The 19,182-nt window shown below is 42.3% G+C and overlaps 1 protein-coding gene across 1 annotated transcript in view; it reads left to right on the top strand.

The window, feature by feature from the left end:
• LOC138746724 (proto-oncogene Wnt-3) overlaps nt 1–19,182 on the top strand; it is a 64,128-nt gene that overhangs the window by 40,956 nt on the left and 3,990 nt on the right. Inside the window, exon 4 of the mRNA XM_069905058.1 lies at nt 11,452–11,717. Coding sequence (XP_069761159.1) covers nt 11,452–11,717 — 266 coding nt within the window. The remainder of the gene's footprint in view (nt 1–11,451; nt 11,718–19,182) is intronic.

The following is a 19,182-nucleotide window of genomic DNA, read 5'->3' as shown; positions in this document are numbered from 1 at the left end:
CATTTCTAATAGAACCATTGAACATTACAGCACAGAAACAGGCCTTTCTGCCCTTCTAGTCTGTGCCAACCTATTCTACCCATCCAGTGGTTCTTTCCACTTACATACCACTTTAAGTATTTCCCTATGCCATCAATGTTCTGTGATTAGTAAAGGATTGCTTAAGGTGGTAAGTGGGTGGGAAGGGAAGGTTGAGAATCACTGTTCTAGACCCAATTGGTACTGAAATATTTTGCTTGAGAAAAATTGTTATTGGCTCATTTCCTTTGGAGTTATGAAACCGTGCACATGAGTCCATTAGGTAGGATTAAAACAGTGCCTTTCAAACCTTTTCTTTCCACCCACATACCACCTTAAGCAATCCCTTTCTAATCAGAGCACCGATGGCATAAGGAATACTTAGTGGTATGTTAGTGGAAAGAAAAAGATTGAAAACCACTGACCTAGTCCTACTGACTTGAATTTTAATGAGATCTCTGATTTTCCTCATTCTAATGCAAAAGATCATGAACCAATCATTATTGTCAGCTATCAAGATAGTAAGATCAAGGCCATAAAATTTAAACCTCAAGATTTTTATTGTCAGGAAGTATCCTAACCTAAATGACAGTCAGCAGAATTTGTCTCAGCAGCAGATGACGAGAAGTAGGCCCACTGGCCCAGAGTCTACCCCACCATTCTAATCATGAGTTGATCCATCCTCCCACTCAGACCTATTCTCCTTGATAATCAAATATCTGTCCATCTATACCAATGATCTCGCTTCCACAGCTACCTGACTTGTGCAAACTGTAGGCCCTCTGCTAAATAAATTTTTCCATATCTGTTTTAAATTGATGCCCTTTTAATCCTGAAATTGTCCTCTTGTCCTAGAATCTCCTACAATGGGAAACATCCTTACCATATCTACTCTGTCCAGGCCTTTCAGCATTTGAGGTCACCCCTCATCCTGCTTGTACTCCAATGAGTACAGACAGAGAGCTGACAATCGCTCCTCTTATACTAACTCTTTCTTTCCTGGTATAATTTTAGGAAATCTTCTCTGAACCCCTCTCCAATGCTATGGTAAATATTACTAAGATTATCCATGTTTCAACTTGCCTGTTGCTAAAAAGTCATCCTTTATGTCTGGACTGAACTATTCCAAATGTCTCCCGTCATCCGGTCTCCCGTCATCCGGTCTCCCGTCATCCGGTCTCCGGCCTCCCGTCGTCCGGCCTCCCGTCGTCCCGTCTCCCGTCGTCCCGTCGTCCCATCTCCCATCATCCACTCTCCCATCGTCCCGTCTCCCATCATCCCGTCTCCCATCATCCACTCTCCCATCATCCACTCTCCTCCCATCGTCCCGTCTCCCATCACCCAAATTCCCCAAAGCCTCTATTGAAAATATCATAATTTGCATCAAATTCCATTCTTCTATCAAGCTTGTGTTGGTTGACCTCCAACGTGCCCCAAATCAAAAAAATTAAAACTTGTGTTCTCATCAGAATACTCCAGTGCAGGAGTAGGTCCTTCAGCCCATCTAATCCACTTCAGCCGGCAGCTTGTTGTTCACACTCACCACTCTGTGCGAAGTAGTTCCCCCAAATGTTCCCTTAAACATTTCACCCTTAACCCATGTCCCCTAGTTCCTGTCTCACATAACCTCAGTGGGAAAAGCCAGCTTGCATTTGGTCTATCTATACCACTCCTATTTTGCATTCCTGTAAGACTGATTAAACATCACCTACCATGCACAAGACCATATTGACCATCCCTCATCATTCCTGTCCATCCAAATACAGGACTTGTATAGCTGATCTCTTGGAATACTTTCCAATAACTCCTCCCCCCTTTTTCTGTCTTTCCAGTTTTTTCACCCACACTGCACTGCCACCCCCCCCCCCCCCCTCTTATTGCTGCTGTCCCCTCCTTTCAATAACTTATTGACATCAGACTCTCAGGCTTCTAGTTCCCTCGAATATTTTTAGAGCCTATTTTAAACAACAGAACAATATTATCAATCCTCCAATCCTCTGGCACTTCATCTGTAGCTAACAGATTCTTCCAAAACCTTTCCTTGCATATTTATGTAACCTCAAAATAATGTCAGTATTCCTATCACTCTGGCTAATTTGCCATTGGGGCAACTATTTCCTGGGCTGTGAATTGCACTCCTCATGAACACGTCTGTTTCTGTTTTCTCTAAGCAGCTGGCTCCAAAGAAAGACCAACTCCAGTGTGGGACTAGCCTTGGAGGGGACTATGGGCTACTTTCAGCTTGAAACTGACTGGAATCATATGCACGGTGTGCATTTATGATTTGCCTTAACTTTTAGCATGGAATCTAAGAGGAAACCTTGTGACTAAATTCACAAGGCGGTTGGGTGGCACAGTTGGTACAGAGGTTAGCGCAATACTATTACTGCGCCAGCGATCGGGACTGGGGTTCAAATCCCGCACTGTCTGTAAGAAGTTTGTACATTCTACCCGTGTCTGCGTGGGTTTCCCCAGGGGTTTTGGTTTCCTCCAACCCTTCAAAACATACCTGGAATGTAAGTTAATTGGGACTTGTGGGCCAAAATGGCCTGCTACCCTGCTGTATGCTAGATTTAATAAATGTAATTTTTAAAATGTAAATTTAATTAACTTCATAACAGCAAATGCTCTGATCTGCTCCATTCTCCTAAAATATTGAACTTCCAACTATGCATAACTTCCTACAGGTCTGATTTTTTTTCCCCCCACCTTCTGACTTGAAGCCAGGCAGACAACAGTAACGTTTCACTGCGCATTTGAAAAGTGGAAACTTTCTCTACCTGCGGGAAAAAAAGACAAACATTGTCACATTTGTCTACTCTCAATCATCAACATATTCATGGCAGTGTCATTCGAGAGGTACTACCACTTATTAACCTTTCAACACTGCTCAATCTGTGAATTATCAGGATCACTTATCAAACCTGTTCACAGTCTTAATCTAAATGGAGATAACGTAACTGAGTTTCATCGGTAAAGCAGAAGATGCATCAAATAGTGCCAATAATATTGAACTCCATGGGATTTGAGGGAAATCTCTCAAGTTTAGAGTCAGACCAAACACATATGTTTGGAAGCCAATTAAAGTGCCACTTCAAGAGCTCCTCAGGGAAGTGCTCCCTTAAACCCAATTACCTTCAACTTTTCCTCATCTGCTCCTCCCTCCAACAAGTCAGAAGTGGGAAAGTCCACGGACAGTTTCTCAGTCTCGTTTTGTTCACAAATTTAAATTTAGACATACAGCACGGCAACAGGCCCTTTCGGCCCACGAGTCCATGCTGCCCAATTACACCCAAATTCCGGAGGAAACTAAAGCAGCCGGATGATGAACACTGTGAGAATGTACAAACTCCTTACAGTGTGGGATTCAGACCCCAGTCCACATTGCTGGTCTGTAGCAGCGATGCACTAACCGCTATGCTAACCTCAGATATTGAAGCCCGAGCTTGAACCGATATTTGGCATTTATACCATCTAAGGGTGATAGTAAATATCTCCTCCAGCAAGACAGTCTAATAACGTCCTTAAACATTCATAGTCATCAAATCCATTAAGATCAAAATATAGGAAATCATTACTGATCGACAACTTGACTGAAAGTAAATACATTTTATAAACGACCCTTTCTCTTCGTGGATGATGTATGACCTGCTGTATCACTCCAGTTTCTCTTTGTTTACTGAAGATTTCAACTGTTCTTGTGTTTCTAAATTCAAATGTTTTTAAATATTAATTTAAAAAAACTCAGGCATACAACACAGGAACAGGCCTTTTCGGCCCATTAGCCCTTGCTACCCAATTACACCCAATTGACCTAACACCCCTGGTACATTTTGAATGGTGGGAGGAAACCAGAGCTCCGGGAAAAACCCACGCAAACGTGAGGAGAAGGTCCAAACTCCTTGCAGACAGCATTTCATTTGAATCCTGGTCCCGATACTGGCGCTGTAACAATATTGCACTAACCGCTACATTAGCCGTTCATTATCACTTTACATCTTCCACACTCAATGACTCTCATCACAACCCTCCTGGACCATCACAGCTCCGTCAAAATATGACACCATGTCTAAGCAAGGTGTTGGATTGACACTCGTCCCACCATCAGCATCAACAAGATGTCCTCTTCCCCCACCTCTCCCCTCGTTCAGCTACAGGTGTGCCGAGCAGCAGTCACATGGTTTACCACCATCTTTGTATCCTTCAAAAAATATATCACTCTGTCACGAAAAATGTTTCATCGCTCCATCTTTGCTCCAGATTCAAAATCCTAAGGCTCCCTGTGGAGAAACCTCAGTGCACATAAAGGGTATTTGCCACCTTGCTCAAGAGTAACTAAGGACAGTGAAAAACCCCATCCTGGCCAGCAATACCCATTTACCCTAAATTAATTTTGAAAAAAATTTCTAATTCCACAAAATTCTTGACTTTGGGGGATATTTGGAGAGGTTTTTGAATGTGCTTTTAACATGATTCTGCACAATATTGTATTGCCTCCTGACTAATTGACATCAACCTTTATAAGTGTTGAGACTTGCATGACGCCTCCAGACTGAAATTCCCTGGCACCCAGCCCATTCCTGAAGGTGGAATGTCACTTCATAAAACTAGCTGCAACCATCGGTCCTGTCTCGACTTAGGGTCCTTGAACCCACGGCCCACAAAGTCATTTCTAAATGAGCTGTTTTGTTTTATAATAAAAGATAATGCTGGAGAAACTTAGCAGGTCAAACAGTGTACTTTATATTAGCAAAGATAGATATATAACCAACATTTTGGGCTTGATCCCTTCCTCAAGGTATAAGCAAAATGTAGACAGGCGCCTGCCTACATTTTGCTCATACCTTAAAAAAGCCTAAAATGTAGGTTATGGAACTTTATCTTTGCTATATCAAGGACATTGGTTGGACCTGCTGAGTTTCTCCATCATTGTGTTTACTTCAACCACGTTTGTGTTTTACTTCTTGCATTTTGTAACCTCTGGCCATCTCCCCGTGACTCCTTGCTAATCCCTTGCTCACCCCAATTTCTGATGCCTGGTGTCAGAAACTAGATCCCAGAATGGAGTCTTGGTTCTTTTGAATCATGGTAATATTAGGGTTAGGTTTCTGCCGAGTGTAACTTGATGGGAATACTCAAGAGGAAAAATATCAGTCTACATCTCAATCCGATTTTTTTTGCTAGGGTGAAGAAACCTTCCACTATTTAAGACTTTTGGGGTGGGGGGGGGGGTATAGTTTGCAGTAATTACTCGAGTCGTATACTGGCATGTTACAACAATGGGAATGTTTTACAAGTAATCTATGGTATTCTGCGTCACTGTTGCCTGATTACTGAAATGGCCTCTCATTGAATGGGACATTGGCCTACTGCTTTGGGTATATGTCTCAACCAAGTCAACTCATGAGCAGTTTACGATGACTAATTGCATTTGGTACACAATGCTTGAGGATTTTAAATGAGATTTGCCCTGTTGGGAAGCTGGGTATATTCTGGTTCCTCTGGTCTTCTCTCTGAGGCCTTCAAACCTTAAAGATTTGTATGAATTTTAAATAAATGAATTAAGTAATCAAGATAAATTGTTAGTACCTGAATGAAAGGATTAATGAATCAGTTTTATAAAATCAACTGAGAATTCTGTGTAAAGTCATACTCTGCTCTATTCTGTCAGGATCTGTGTATTCACCTTCCCCGTTTAAAATGCTCATTTAATTTTAACTTCATCTCCTCTCTGATTTGGGTTGTGGCTTGTTGGTTCCATCCCCTCTCCCTTTCTCTTCAGAGATTCAGTAGGTTTTGAAATTTCTCGCTCTTCAATCACGTTAGGGAGGGGAGCTGGGGGGGGGGGGGGAAACGAGGGGAGAGCACTGAGATTAGAGAGGAGTGTGTGCGTGTCACGGCTGCAGACACATTCTCGCTGATCCGTGCCGCCCCTGCATCCAGCCTCCCACCACCAGGTCACCAGACCCGACAAGATGTTACAGCCTGGTTCTGCCATTTTACTGCCACTTAAATTATATTTTTTAAACCATATCTCCTTTAAAAAAAACATTATTTGTTTCTGAGTTGAAATGCTCAGGATCAGTTTTGATGCTTCATGAGCTAAAGGGATTAAAAAGAGCAAAATAAGCTTATACTGAGAAAAAGAGTTAAGCTTCTACCCCACTGCGAGAGAGGGCAAACTATATCAGTGCGAACTAGTGATTAGGGCCATTGCTGCGCCATTCACACGCCCTTTAGTCATTTTGATGAAAGTGTTTCAATAGGGATTTCCTAGTCTATCCCACCCGATTGGGGACACACTAGAATTAAGAATAGTTGGCTGTTGCTACGATTTGTCAGGGAATGCCAGAACTCTGCAGTGGGTAACGGTGCCTGAAGTAACTCTTTCTATTGTATTAATAATACACTGTGACACCAAGCTAACAAAGGCAGATTCAGACACTCAGCAGGTAATGCAGCTCATTTTCCAGGCAAGAGAGTCAGTCTCTGTCCTGAGCTGTCACAGGACATTCCCACACCTCCAGCATTACTCTCTCACACTTAATCCTAGGACCATACCACACCTCCAGCACAGCTGGTTGTGTCTTGTAGATCATTATCCATTGGGCTTGCTCTTTTGGTAGGTTATTCATTCACAATTGGTTTTATAATATGCTCCTAGTTCTGTTCTTATCATCTGTGCCATATATTATTAGGGTTATATTTAAAACGTTATGCTTTCATTGAACATTTTGAATCATCTTGCTTTTCTGACATTTGGAGCAAAGGCTTAACTGAGAATACATATTTCAGTTTACTTGTCACAAAATACCTCGTACAGTGAGAAGCGTCTATGAACAAACCGATGAGTCATCTCTAATATTCATACGTCCGTGTATTAAAAATTTACCGAATGTAGAGTACAACGATCAATTTATTTGTTTTTTGGGATGTTGGAGAGATCATGTACAGCTTTCCTGTGCATAATTGAACAGGACAATGTCATTGTGTCTTTAGGATAAGAAGGGTGAACATTTCTAGTTAAGTCTTTAATGGCAAGTGTTGTTTTTCACAATCATTTTTATTTAGATTCTGGGAAAGAGCTTGGATTTGCCTCTTTATGGTCAAGGTTTAACCCAATTCAGGAATGAATAATCAGTTAAGGATTCACTAGTTATTGACTTCAGTTTGAAAACCAGGGGAGAGCTCCTGATGTTTAAGCCAACATTTATTCCTTAAGCAACCTATATTCTGTAAATCATGTGAAAGTGTCTCCAGCCACATGTTCAGTCCCCTCTATTACTGCTTCTGGAAACTTGGCGCGTGCAAGTTGGCTGCAAGATGACGCCACTGGTGTTGCACTACCCCAGTTCCAATCAATCTTACCGATTGATCATCAGGTATATTAGGATTCCCTGATGTCACAATAAGGATTATACCAAGTGTAAGTCTATCTTTTTTGTTTGCTATTGTTTTTGCCTTTCCTTTTGTTATTGTAGAGCAGCTTTTGGAGTTGAATCGTTTGTTGTGGCACACGTTGACCTAATAATAGAAGGTACTTTGCCAGTGAACATTGATATTATCGATGCTGGATAGAGAAATGTGAATAATTAGAAGGCAGAGAATGTCTCCATTGTAAGAACAGTTTGTAGAATTGGATTGACTCTGAGCTGTGCAGGTTTGCTGGTCTCAGTTGGTTGTTTTTAAAACTTTAAGGAGCCAAGATGGATAAATGGAGTTAAGGTATGTCTGAACCATGACATACACCTATTATAACAATTGGTCTCACTCCTCCTGAAATTAGAAGCAAAGACAGTTGAGGATCTTAGTCCTGACTGGGTCAATGTTTTCCAGATTTCCTGATGACATAGACATTTCAGGCCATTGAGTCCATGCCAGCAATCCACTTATTTCCTTGTAACGTGTTCCATGCACTCCTCTCAACATCCCCTCCAGCTTCTACTGTTTCCCTTGCACGGCCACCATATTTGTGGGATGTGAGAGGAAAATGGGAAAACATACAACTCGACGCAGACAACACCATAAGGTCGGGATTAGGATAGGATCTATGAGGCACCTGCTGGAAAGTGAATGCTTAGGGATGTAATATTTTGGTAAAGGAAAGATGATTTGTATAAAGCAACTGTGCAGCAAGGCATATTTTTCCCTGCATTGTCATTCTTTTTCTGCTTTGCCCTTTCCACTCTCTCCTGCACTCCTAAAGGTGCAGAAACGCAGGTTTCCTGGAGGAACTCAGTGGGTCAAGCAGCATCTGTGGAAGACAATAAATAGTCCCGAAACCCTTCATCGGGAATGGCAAGAAAAGGGCAGGCATCCAGAGCATCAACTATTGCCTTCCACCTACTGATTTCCCCAAGCACATTCTGTGTTTCTCCAGTTTTGCAGCTTTTGTTGTTCACTTCCTGAAGGTGCTACTGCTTGTCAAGATAAACAATTCTGTACTTCAATCTTCATCTCTCTTATTCAAGGAGAGATTTGTCACCAGACCTTAAGACAAGCTATTGGACAACTGAGGGTCTGCCATGTGCATTATACTTCAGCAGATCCAGCAAACTGCAGGAGTGAGGCTCTGTGGGTCGAGCACTGGCCTAAGCCAGGGGTTGCAAGTTTGTTCCTTGCTGGGGCCTCCTTTCTGTGAGGGGCGCTGCTCAAAGTGGCAACTCTGGCTTTCTTGTGGTAGAGCAAAGTTAAAGAATTTCATGTATGTTACATTCTAAATGTAATGTTATGTGACAATAATGGAACGTTTACCTTTAGCCTGAGGGAGCTTACACACTGCACTGACTGATTTTTTTTGTCATTCTTTCTGTACCAGGTCAAGTCCCAGGGATGGCTACCTCAGAGTGAATTGACAGGCAGAGGGATGCCTGTAAAAGGGGGGTTAGAGGGGGGAAGAAGAGAGAAACTCACATAGGGAATGTTCTTATCCTTCTGGACAATATGAAAGGGTGTAATGAAGGAAGGAAGACGTACAGTTACATGGGTAACATTCCATGCATTATAAACACCCCTTCACATTGAACCTAGCCAGGAGTGGATGTTTTCATGAACATTGCTTATGTGAACAACCAGATTTAAACTTATTGGGGCCCACTCCTCCAAAGATAATAGATCTGTGAATGGGTGGGGGAAATCACACAATCAAAACATCAAAAAAGCAATACAAAAACATTTGCAGATCCCAATTAAATTTGACAAACTTTCTTTCCAACTGAGCTGATAATAACTGAAAATCAAAAGGGTACTGTTTCCAGAGCTATGAAAATGCTCAAAGAAATATCATTAGTGGTTTGATACTATTGCATGGGTGTTTTCTAATTTAATATATAGAAAGTCAATGTGTGGCCTAAAGAAATCTCTTGGTGCCTGCCACATTGACCACCGCCAGTGGGCTGATAACGCCTCAAACCGTGCATCTTGGCGCCTCACAGTTTGGCGGGCAGCAACCTCCTTTGAAGAAGACCGCAGAGCCCACCTCACTGACAAAAGGCAAAGGAGGAAAAACCCAACACCCAACCCCAACCAACCAATTTTCCCTTGCAACCGCTGCAATCGTGTCTGCCTGTCCCGCATCGGACTTGTCAGCCACAAACGAGCCTGAAGCTGACGTGGACTTTTTACCCCCTCCATAAATCTTCGTCCGCGAAGCCAAGCCAAAGAAAGAAAGAAAAAATATAGAAAGTGAATGCGATTCCAGCCCATTTTGAAACTGCCACTCTTGGGAAGGGGGCTTTACGTTCTCCCCGCGTCTACGTGGGATTCCTCCCTCCAAAAATGTCTGGCGATTGTAGCTTAATTGGCATATTTGGGCAGCGCGGGCTGGAAGGGCCTGTTACTGGGCTGCACATCTACATTTATAAATTTAAAATTTAATTTGATTTCCCTGCCAACTGGCAAGATAATGACGGATGCTTTGACAGGAGTCCCCAGTGTGCAACTCAATCGATGGGGCTTGTGGATGTTGTGAAAAGAGAACTGAAGATTATCAGTAAACCACTGCAATTCATTTTTAAAGCCGGACTATTACTATTTGATGCTCCTTTTATAATGAAATGAGATCATAATCACGGCCTCCTTCAAATCTTTACATGCCTGCGAATTTAAAGACAAATCCTTAGAATCAGCGATGCAAAAAATGCATCATGAGAATAATTCTATTTTAATGTGTATACAATAATTCTTCTTAATGTGTCACTTTTAGTGAGAGCTTCACACCATAAGTACCTCTTTTAACAGAAATATTATCGACAATCCTGTCAATACGAGAGGGCGATGATTTTTATGCAGTGAATCTCATTATCTTTAAAGAGGGTTTCATCGCAATTGACCTCTTTATTTGGTGATCCTCACCTTCAATGAAGATTGACAACATAAGTGCTTCTTTTTAAGAGGTTAATCTCATCGTCAGCGTCCCATTTTAATTGGAGTTTCACCAGAAGTACATAATAACATCAACGGTTTAAAAAAAAGCACTATACAATGAGCCCCCGCCCGCGTCACTGAGTGACAAACACAGAAGGCTCGACTGATCATTTATTCATTAACCCTTGCTGACATTATGCATGGATCTGATCTGTACATCAGGAAGACCAGAAGATTAGTTTTGGCTGAGATATTTCACTGTAAAATAACACGCAAGTAAAAAAAAGCTAAGTGTGGTGGCCCTGGAAGTCAAACATCGCAGGATTTCAAATAACAAAGAAGCAAAATGGTAAATGTTGTGACTTGTTCATGACAATAAATTCTGAAAACAAAAAGTGTAAAAAAAAATTGAAAACTTATGATGCAGAATCGGAATTTACTGTCAAGAACAAGTCACAAAAATCATTGTTTTGCAGCACCGTCACGGAGCAAACCTTACAAAAATAAATAAAAAGTAAATCCATGTCTCTGGTTCATTGAGAACTGATGGCAACAGGGAAGAAGCTGTCCTTGTGCCACTGAGTGCTTGAAGATGAACTTGTATTAACTTAAATGTTTTCTTGCTCCATTTAAATATTTGTTGTCTTGGAATTAATCCAGAATCACGATTGAAAACGAACACTCGGGTACAGTAAAGCATCATCGGAGAGTTTCTAAAATTATTTACAAAACGCAATGTGAGCAAAATGAAAGTGGAATTGAAGGAAAGCACGTGACTTCAAGTCATTATTGTTTCATCAACAGATTCTCAGAAGAGGCCCAATGGCAAAACTCTTTGTAGCTCACAATATCATGTCTGTTATTTAATGTAACATAAACTAATGACATTTTAATGAACAAAGAAACAGAAACATTGGTAACGACATCTTCAGAGTGGTGTACAGATGCATCGTGCCATTAGTTCAGTCTACAAAACAAGCCCCGTTGCCTTCTTTTCAGTGTGCAGAGTCGAAATCTGTGCATGTGCTGATCCCCTCCACTCCTTTTTTTTTTGGTCTCTCCTTCCAGCCACCCGGGAGTCTGCCTTTGTCCACGCCATTGCCTCAGCTGGAGTGGCCTTCGCCGTGACACGCTCCTGCGCTGAAGGCTCCAACACCATCTGTGGCTGTGACTCACACCACAAGGGTCCGCCAGGAGAGGGCTGGAAATGGGGGGGCTGCAGTGAGGATGCTGAATTCGGTGTGCTGGTGTCCAGGGAGTTTGCAGACGCACGGGAGAACAGGCCAGATGCCAGATCTGCGATGAACCGACACAACAATGAAGCCGGACGGACGGTAAGGATCTGGTCTTTGTGCAAATAAATCTGTTTACACCAGATTGAATTGGAAAGAGGATGAGATTTGTCACAACATTTATCCTAATTACTATTTTAGATTGTAATCCAGTTTGACCATTTGGATAAAGAATTTAAACTTTTTTACCCCCACAGTAGAACTTCACTTTCACTGTGCTCTTTACATGACCAGGGCAGCTGATTGAAGCTTCAATTTAGTCTCCTCTGAAGGTTAGCATATCTGACAAAGCCACTCCCTTGGTGCTGGAGTTTCTTTCCCTTCTGTGGAGATTTCCCAGAATGTGGCAGCTGGAAATTCGAACAGCGTTGGCACTCCATTTGTTGGACATTGAGAATAAGAGGGGGAATAGAAAAGCCACCATTCTAGGGTTAACTAGTACACTGCACAGAGACACATACCCTCCTGACAATGACCCTGATCTTCAATGTCAACTGCAAGATGTTCACTTGGCACTGGACAAAAGCCTAATTCCAATAAGGTCCACAGTGGGTGTGAATATTAATTCTGGGTAAAAACACGATGCTGGAGGAACTCAGCAGGTCAAACAGTGCACTTTATGTAGCAGATAAAGATACATAACCATTTTTCCTCATTTCAATTTTCCATCTCATTCCCTTGCCGCATGTCAGTCCATGATCTCGTGTTCTATCAGACTGAGACCACCCATATCCATCTATTACCTCCTGCCTTTGGGACCGAGCTCATCCCCCCTCCCTAACCATTTTGTTCAGACGCCTGCCAATGTCTGAATCCCATTATGTATGGAGTAAAGTGCGATGGCTGTGATTGTGGTAAAATACACTGAAATAGTGGAGAAACTCAGCCGGTCTTTTCAGCATCTGTAGGAGACAAAGATCTACTGCCGACGTTTTGGACCTCAACCCTTCTTCAAGGAAAAATCAAAAGGCAGAAGCGGGATATATAAGAAAGTCTCAGAATTCAAACAATGGGGGAGGAATTGAGACCATCCACAAGTGTTAATTGGATGTGCAAGGGACAGGGAATTGAGAGACAACAGGTGGTGGGGTTTAATGAAAGCCAGAGAAGTATATATTAATGTCATCTGGTTGGAGAGTGCCCTGACGTAAAATCGAGTGTTGTTCCTCCAATTCACAGGTGGTCTTGGGAGGACTACATGAGTCCATTGACATGTGAGTATGGGAGTGGGACGCAGAATTGAAATGGTTGACCACTGGGAGGTCCCTGTCACTGATGCGAACAGAGCGTAGATACTCAACGAAGTAATCTCAGGGTCTGCACCCAGTCTCTCTGATTTAGAGAAGGCCACAAAGGGAGCACCCTGGATGCAATTGTTGACTCCCATGGATACACAAGTGAAGTGTTGCTTCACTTGAGAGGTCTGTTTGGGGCTCCGAATGGTGGTGAGGGAGGATTTGATGGCAATAACTTTGTGGGGATCTTTTGCAGAATTGTTGGAATCATTCAATAGCCAGATGTTGGAGAGAGAGAAAAGGGTGACATCATAGAAGCAGCTAAAGTCCCAGTAAAGGAAGCGGTGAGAAAGATGTGGGTGCCATGAGGTTGATCCCATCCCTGTGGCTGATATCACACGCAGGGAGTGAAGACAAAAAGAGCAAGGATTTCATCTGATTCAGAAATCAGATTTATTGTCAGAACATCATACAACCCTGAGATCTGAGATTCTTTTTTCTGTGGGCATGGCAGATTAACCACTAATTGGTAGTGCAAAAAATAAATAACTAAACAGATAATGAAAGGAAAAAAAGTTCAATACAGAGAGAGAATTTAAAAAATCAATAAAGTGCACAAGTAAGAATCCTTAAATGAGTCCCTGATCGAGTTTGTTGTTGAGTCTTATGGTGGAGGGGTAGGAGCAGTTTCTGAACTTGGTCATGTGTCTCGTGGCATCTATACCTCTTTCCTGATGGCAGCAGCGAGCACAGAGGATGTGCATCCTTGATGATTGCTGTTCCTCTCCGATGGCAGTCTTCTCTGTAGATGTTTTCAATACTGGGGAATGTTTTGCCTGTGAAGTCCACTACCTTTTGGAGGGCTTTACATTCAGGAGTATTGATGTTCCCATAACAGTCCATGATGAAGTTGGTCAGCACACTTTCCACCATATCTCTGTAGAAATTTGCCAGGGTTTCTGGTATCATACCAAACCCCTGCAAACTCTTAAGGAAGTAGAGTCACCGATGGGCTTTCTTCATGATACCATTGATGTGTTGGGTCCAGGAGAGATCCTCTTAGATAGTGACTCCCAAGAACTTAAATTTGCTCACCCTCTCCATCTCTGATTCCCCCCCCCACCCCCCCAATGATCACTGGTTCGTACACCTCTGGTTTTCCCTTCCTGGTCAATAATCAGCTCCTTGGTTTTGGTGACATTGAGTGCGAGGTTGTTGTTGGTGCAAAATTCAGCCACATTTTTAATCTCCATCCTGTCCTGTTTACTGACTCATTGGCTTTCTTTATACATTCCACTAACATGATGAGTGAGCAGAAAGACAGGAATGAAAGGGTTCAGACAGACAATGAGCCAACGCAGGATAGTTATGTGTCAGCCAGGACACTTTCAAAGTGCAATTCATCCAAGTTCCTTTCTCGAAGTAGGACTGTGAAAGGAAACTTCATTGTGTCTCTCAGGGCTGATTTTTGGTGCATGCAACTGACCTTCAGGACAACAGCGGCAACTCAGTCGAGGAGGACAGTGCGTGACTATATGTCTTGTTGACAGTCATACGCGGAAAGCCTGTGGTCAGCGCATCACTGTCCTGTTAAACAGAGAGAATGGTACAAAGCGAGGGCATGGGAGGGGGGGGGGGGGAGACAAGAATGGCCCTTGGGTTGGAACATAATGGAGGGAAAGGATGTTGAAGATGGGGTAGTCTTTAAGGGAATGGATGGGTTGAGTATATTGATTTAAGGAGGGAGCATCCACAGTTTACTTGTAGTTGAGATATTAGATGGTAAATTACACTCCAAGCTTAGCACCACCAGTAACGCACGAGATGTTTTGACACAGTAAGCCTCCTGACCAGATGCTTTTCTGTGAGTAAGTGGGTAGGTTAGGGTATCTTTCTGGCATACACTGTTTAACAGCCTGAGGTATGTGTCATTCATTCTCAATCTGGACTGTCTTAAGGTGCAGTACAAATGAGTATTTCAGAAATATGTGAGAAGAAATGATTGCATGGCTGCTTTGACTGATCTCATCTGTTCTCAGGGCTGTTGACTCCGGCAATTACTCTCAGTTGCTGGCTGCACACTTCACATTGAAATAAAGAGAACTGAGCTTCTGTCCATATACTAGAGACAGCTCTCAGAGAGTTAAAGCGCAATGATGGAGAAACTCAGCAGGTCAAATGGTGTATTTTATATAGCAAAGGTAAAGATACATAACCAACATTTTGGGCTTGAGCCCTTCATCAAGATACAAGCAAAATGTAGGCGGGTGCCCAAATTCAGATCCCTGCCTACATTTTGCTCATACTTTGATGAAGGGTTGAAGCTGAAACATTGGTTATGTAGCTTTATCTTGGCTATATAAAGTAGACCTGCTGAGTTTGACCAGCATCGTGTTTTTTACTTCAACCACGGTGTCTGCAGACTTTTGTTTTACCCCTCCCCGCTTCCCCCCCCCCCCCTGCAACCCTCAGAGAGAACTTGTGATCCACCACCCCTGCACTGTTCACTTGGATAGATGCCAGATAAGCAAGTTTTCCAGTTGCTTGAGACTGCATGTTGCATGAATGGAGAGGTGCACCAATTTTAAACTTCTGCATTTTTGTCCATTTTTTTTTGCCAGTTGCTTGAATTCTGGGTTACAGGTATTTTACTGGACATCAACAACTGTAATTAGCTGACCACATTTTTACTCTGTGCACCAAAATTTGAGTCAATGGAACAAAACATGTACTTATTTCTGGTTCAGAACTGACATTAATAAAAATATTCTTTAAAAGATGAGTCAATCCAAGTCAGTATGTACAATAGATGAATGAGTTTATGGAATGTGAACTCTGTGTTGAGTGGCTTCCTCTTTCCCAATTTTTCCTGCATCTCTCTGACATTTAGGTTTCATCACATCTATGAGCCAGTGGTTGTACTGGGATAACTACAAGTTAGCCACAAAATTGCACAACTGTGGCATTTCCCTCTGGTCATAGTCAGACCTAGTTAGACTTGATACTCTACATTGTCTCCAATTGTAATAACTCTTGAAGGTCTTGGCAAATGAGAAACAAATGGTCTGAGTGTGTGTAGCAAGGTGATTCTGCTGGATTCGGAACCCTTCTTGAAATGCAGAGAAAGCTACCTGTGTGAAAAGAGATGCCACTCGCAGACAAGGCGGCCAGGCAGATTCAACATTGCTCCTTCTCATGATCTCTCAGTGTAGATCAGGGAGACAAAGTCCACCAATCAACATCCAGTAACCCCTGATGAAATGCATGTGGGTGGAGATCTGAGGCACCTGTGATCCATCACCCCTGCACTGTTCACTTTGACGGCAGCAGTGAGGACAGAGGGCATCTTGGGTGGTGTGGGACCTTCATAATTGCTGCTGCTCTCCAATGGCAACATTCCAAGGAGATGTTTTGGATGGTGGTGAGTGTTTTGCCTATGCTATATTCTGGAATAGATATCAAAGTATATTCAACATAAATGTGAACATTACACACCTTAGATTGTTTTAATTGGGTAACACATAAATGGTAGAAGATAACTAGACAAAGGTTTACACATGAAAATGAGAAATGAGGCCTGCATCTCTGAGAGTGATAGAGACCCATCTTACCAAAGTTTGATCCCTAGATACTAGAATATTTAACATCCTTCATTCTCTCTGCACCTCACCTTAGCCGCCTCCTAACCCAGACGATAACGTCACCACAATTACCCACATCCTAACAGCATTATCGTCCACTGCCTCATCCAACTGATTGCAGCTCTCCCTCTCTTACCTGACCCTTGAAGCCTCCACTCCTCACCCATCCCTTATTGAAGACTGGCATGGCTCGCACAACACTATTACAGAGCCAACAACCTGGGTTCAAATCTGGTCCTGTCTGCAGGTTCTCCCTGTGTTTGCGTGGGTTTTCCCTGGGTTCTCAGGTCAGGGTTCCTCCCATCCTCCAAATGTATATGGTTAGTAGGTTAACTGGGTTTACCTAATTGGGCAACAAAGGAATCCACTTCCACATGTGCTATCATTTAAAAAAAATACACGCAGAATCTCGATGCATCTTTCTATTATAATCCATAGCTCCTTGGGCTACTCCATAAATTCAGCAATGGGAGTGCTTGTGGAAAAAAGTCCATTGAGCAAACAAAGTTGCAAAGATTAATCTATTGCATGCACCAGCTTGCACTGCATGTGTGCAGTAATTCAGTCTGATGGCTCATACACAAAACTTGTTGCACATTTTCTGTTTAAGGCATTTAATGGTGGAAAGTTTGCTGACTATCTGATATGGGGACATCAATATCTCCAAGTGTAAAGCCCTGGAAAAGGTAGTGGCTACAGCCTAGGACATCATAGGCAAAACCCTCCTCACCATTGAGGACATCAACGGCGATCGCTGCCGTCGGAGAACACCACCAATCATCAAAACCCACACCCCCCAGTTCTCACAAGAGGTCTAGGTGCCATAAGACTTGTGTCACAAGGTTCGGGAACCGCTACAACCCCTCAATGATCAGACTCCTCAACAACAAACTCAATCAGGGACTCATTTAAGGACTCCTGCTAGTGTACTTTATTGAAAATTCTCTCTGTATTGCACAGTGTATTTATATTTGTTTGTTTACATATATACACCGTGTACAGTTTTTGTTTTGCAATTACCAATGAGTGGTAATTCTGCCTTGCCCGCATGAAAAAAGAATCTCTGGTTGTATATGATGTCACGGCTGTTCTCTGACAATAAACCTGAAATCTGATCTGAAGAGATCGCAGGCCAAGGTGTCACTTCATCCAAACTTGGTGATGATAGAAAATGCCTTTGTGGCTTTTCTTGTAAACTAGATAAACTCATTACAGTTTCAAAGTACTTGCAAGATCTTTTCTGAAAATTTGTTTCGCTATTCATGGGTGTTACATTTCTGCCATTTGGATTTTCAGTGCTACTGTTATTGTATCTGTCGCTGATAGCAACCTCATCTCAATACTTCTCCCCTTTTATCTAATCCCACCATTTTATTCAGCCACCTGCCTACATTTTGCTCACAGCTTGAAGTGTTCAAGCCTGAAATGTTGGTTATGTATCTTTTGCTCCATGAAGTATGCTCCTTGACCAGCTGAGTTTCTCCAGCTTTGTGTTTTCGCTCCATGTGACTCGCTTACTTGAGTCATCAGCTTTGTGGCCACTGGGTATATTTTATGAAGAACTAATACAGGAGGAATTTTCGTATTGGCACTTGACAATGACACTGAGGTACATTGGACGCCCATGTAAGATGTACAGAAGAAGGCTAATTGGTCCTTGTCAGTTCCTTGTAAGCATTGTCAAATGAATGACAATCCCTTGATTTTTCTCCATGGCTTGTTGTGTAAAGGATAAAATAATTGATCCCAACTTCTTTTGAAAAATGTTTTCCTGGAATTTAAATTTTAATGCAGCACTCCTGATGTGATGAGACCAATGGCCTCTTCTACGCCAGGTTCTTAGTCATCAACTCATCCTAAGGCATTCAAGGGGGAAAAAGATCACTCTAGCATTCAGCAGAAAGAATTGCCGAAATTCCGAGCCTCAAAGCAAAAAAAATTGACAATAAACTTATAATGATAATTTATCAGTGGCCACAGTTTGGAAAAACAAAAAGTGTATGGATATCTTGAGATACCAGAGTTAAGCAGAATTAAACTTCTGGTAGGTATGACTCTGAGGAGAAGGTTTCATTTATCAATATTGTTGGCATGTGGCAGAATCCATGCATGTAACTGATGAATTGATAACAAAAAGTGCACGGTGTCCAAATGCAGGAAGGTCTTTCGTTGAAAGTCGGGAGAACATGGACTAGGAGTTACACAAACTCAGTTACTGCAGTTGAATGAAGTCTGAAACCAACCACAATCTGCTGGATGAACTCAGCGGTTCAAGCAGCATTGACCTCGGGAGCCGAAATTCTCCATCGGATCCTGCTGAGTGGTGGAAGTTCAGAACTCGCAGTCAGCAATGATAATGAAAAATGTTCAGTGTGAGCTTGATAGATTTTGTTAAATAAGCGGAATTAAGAGATGTGGAGTCAGGACACGGGTCAATTACGTGCTAAGGTGCAGAATTGGTCCCTCTATTCCTAAATTTGAAACCAGAATAATACTGATGGCACTCATTTGCTGGGATGTTTCAGAAACCAGTGAATGATTATGGAGCCACAGATTCTTTATGACCCTAAACAGGATCGCTTAGGTTTGAGGATCAGGATGCAACTTAAATGGATGTTCAACACTGCAGGT

The sequence above is a fragment of the Narcine bancroftii genome, chromosome 12 (genome assembly GCF_036971445.1).
Source record: "Narcine bancroftii isolate sNarBan1 chromosome 12, sNarBan1.hap1, whole genome shotgun sequence".
NCBI lineage: Eukaryota > Metazoa > Chordata > Chondrichthyes > Torpediniformes > Narcinidae > Narcine > Narcine bancroftii.
This window is presented reverse-complemented; position numbering and strand designations above follow the sequence as displayed.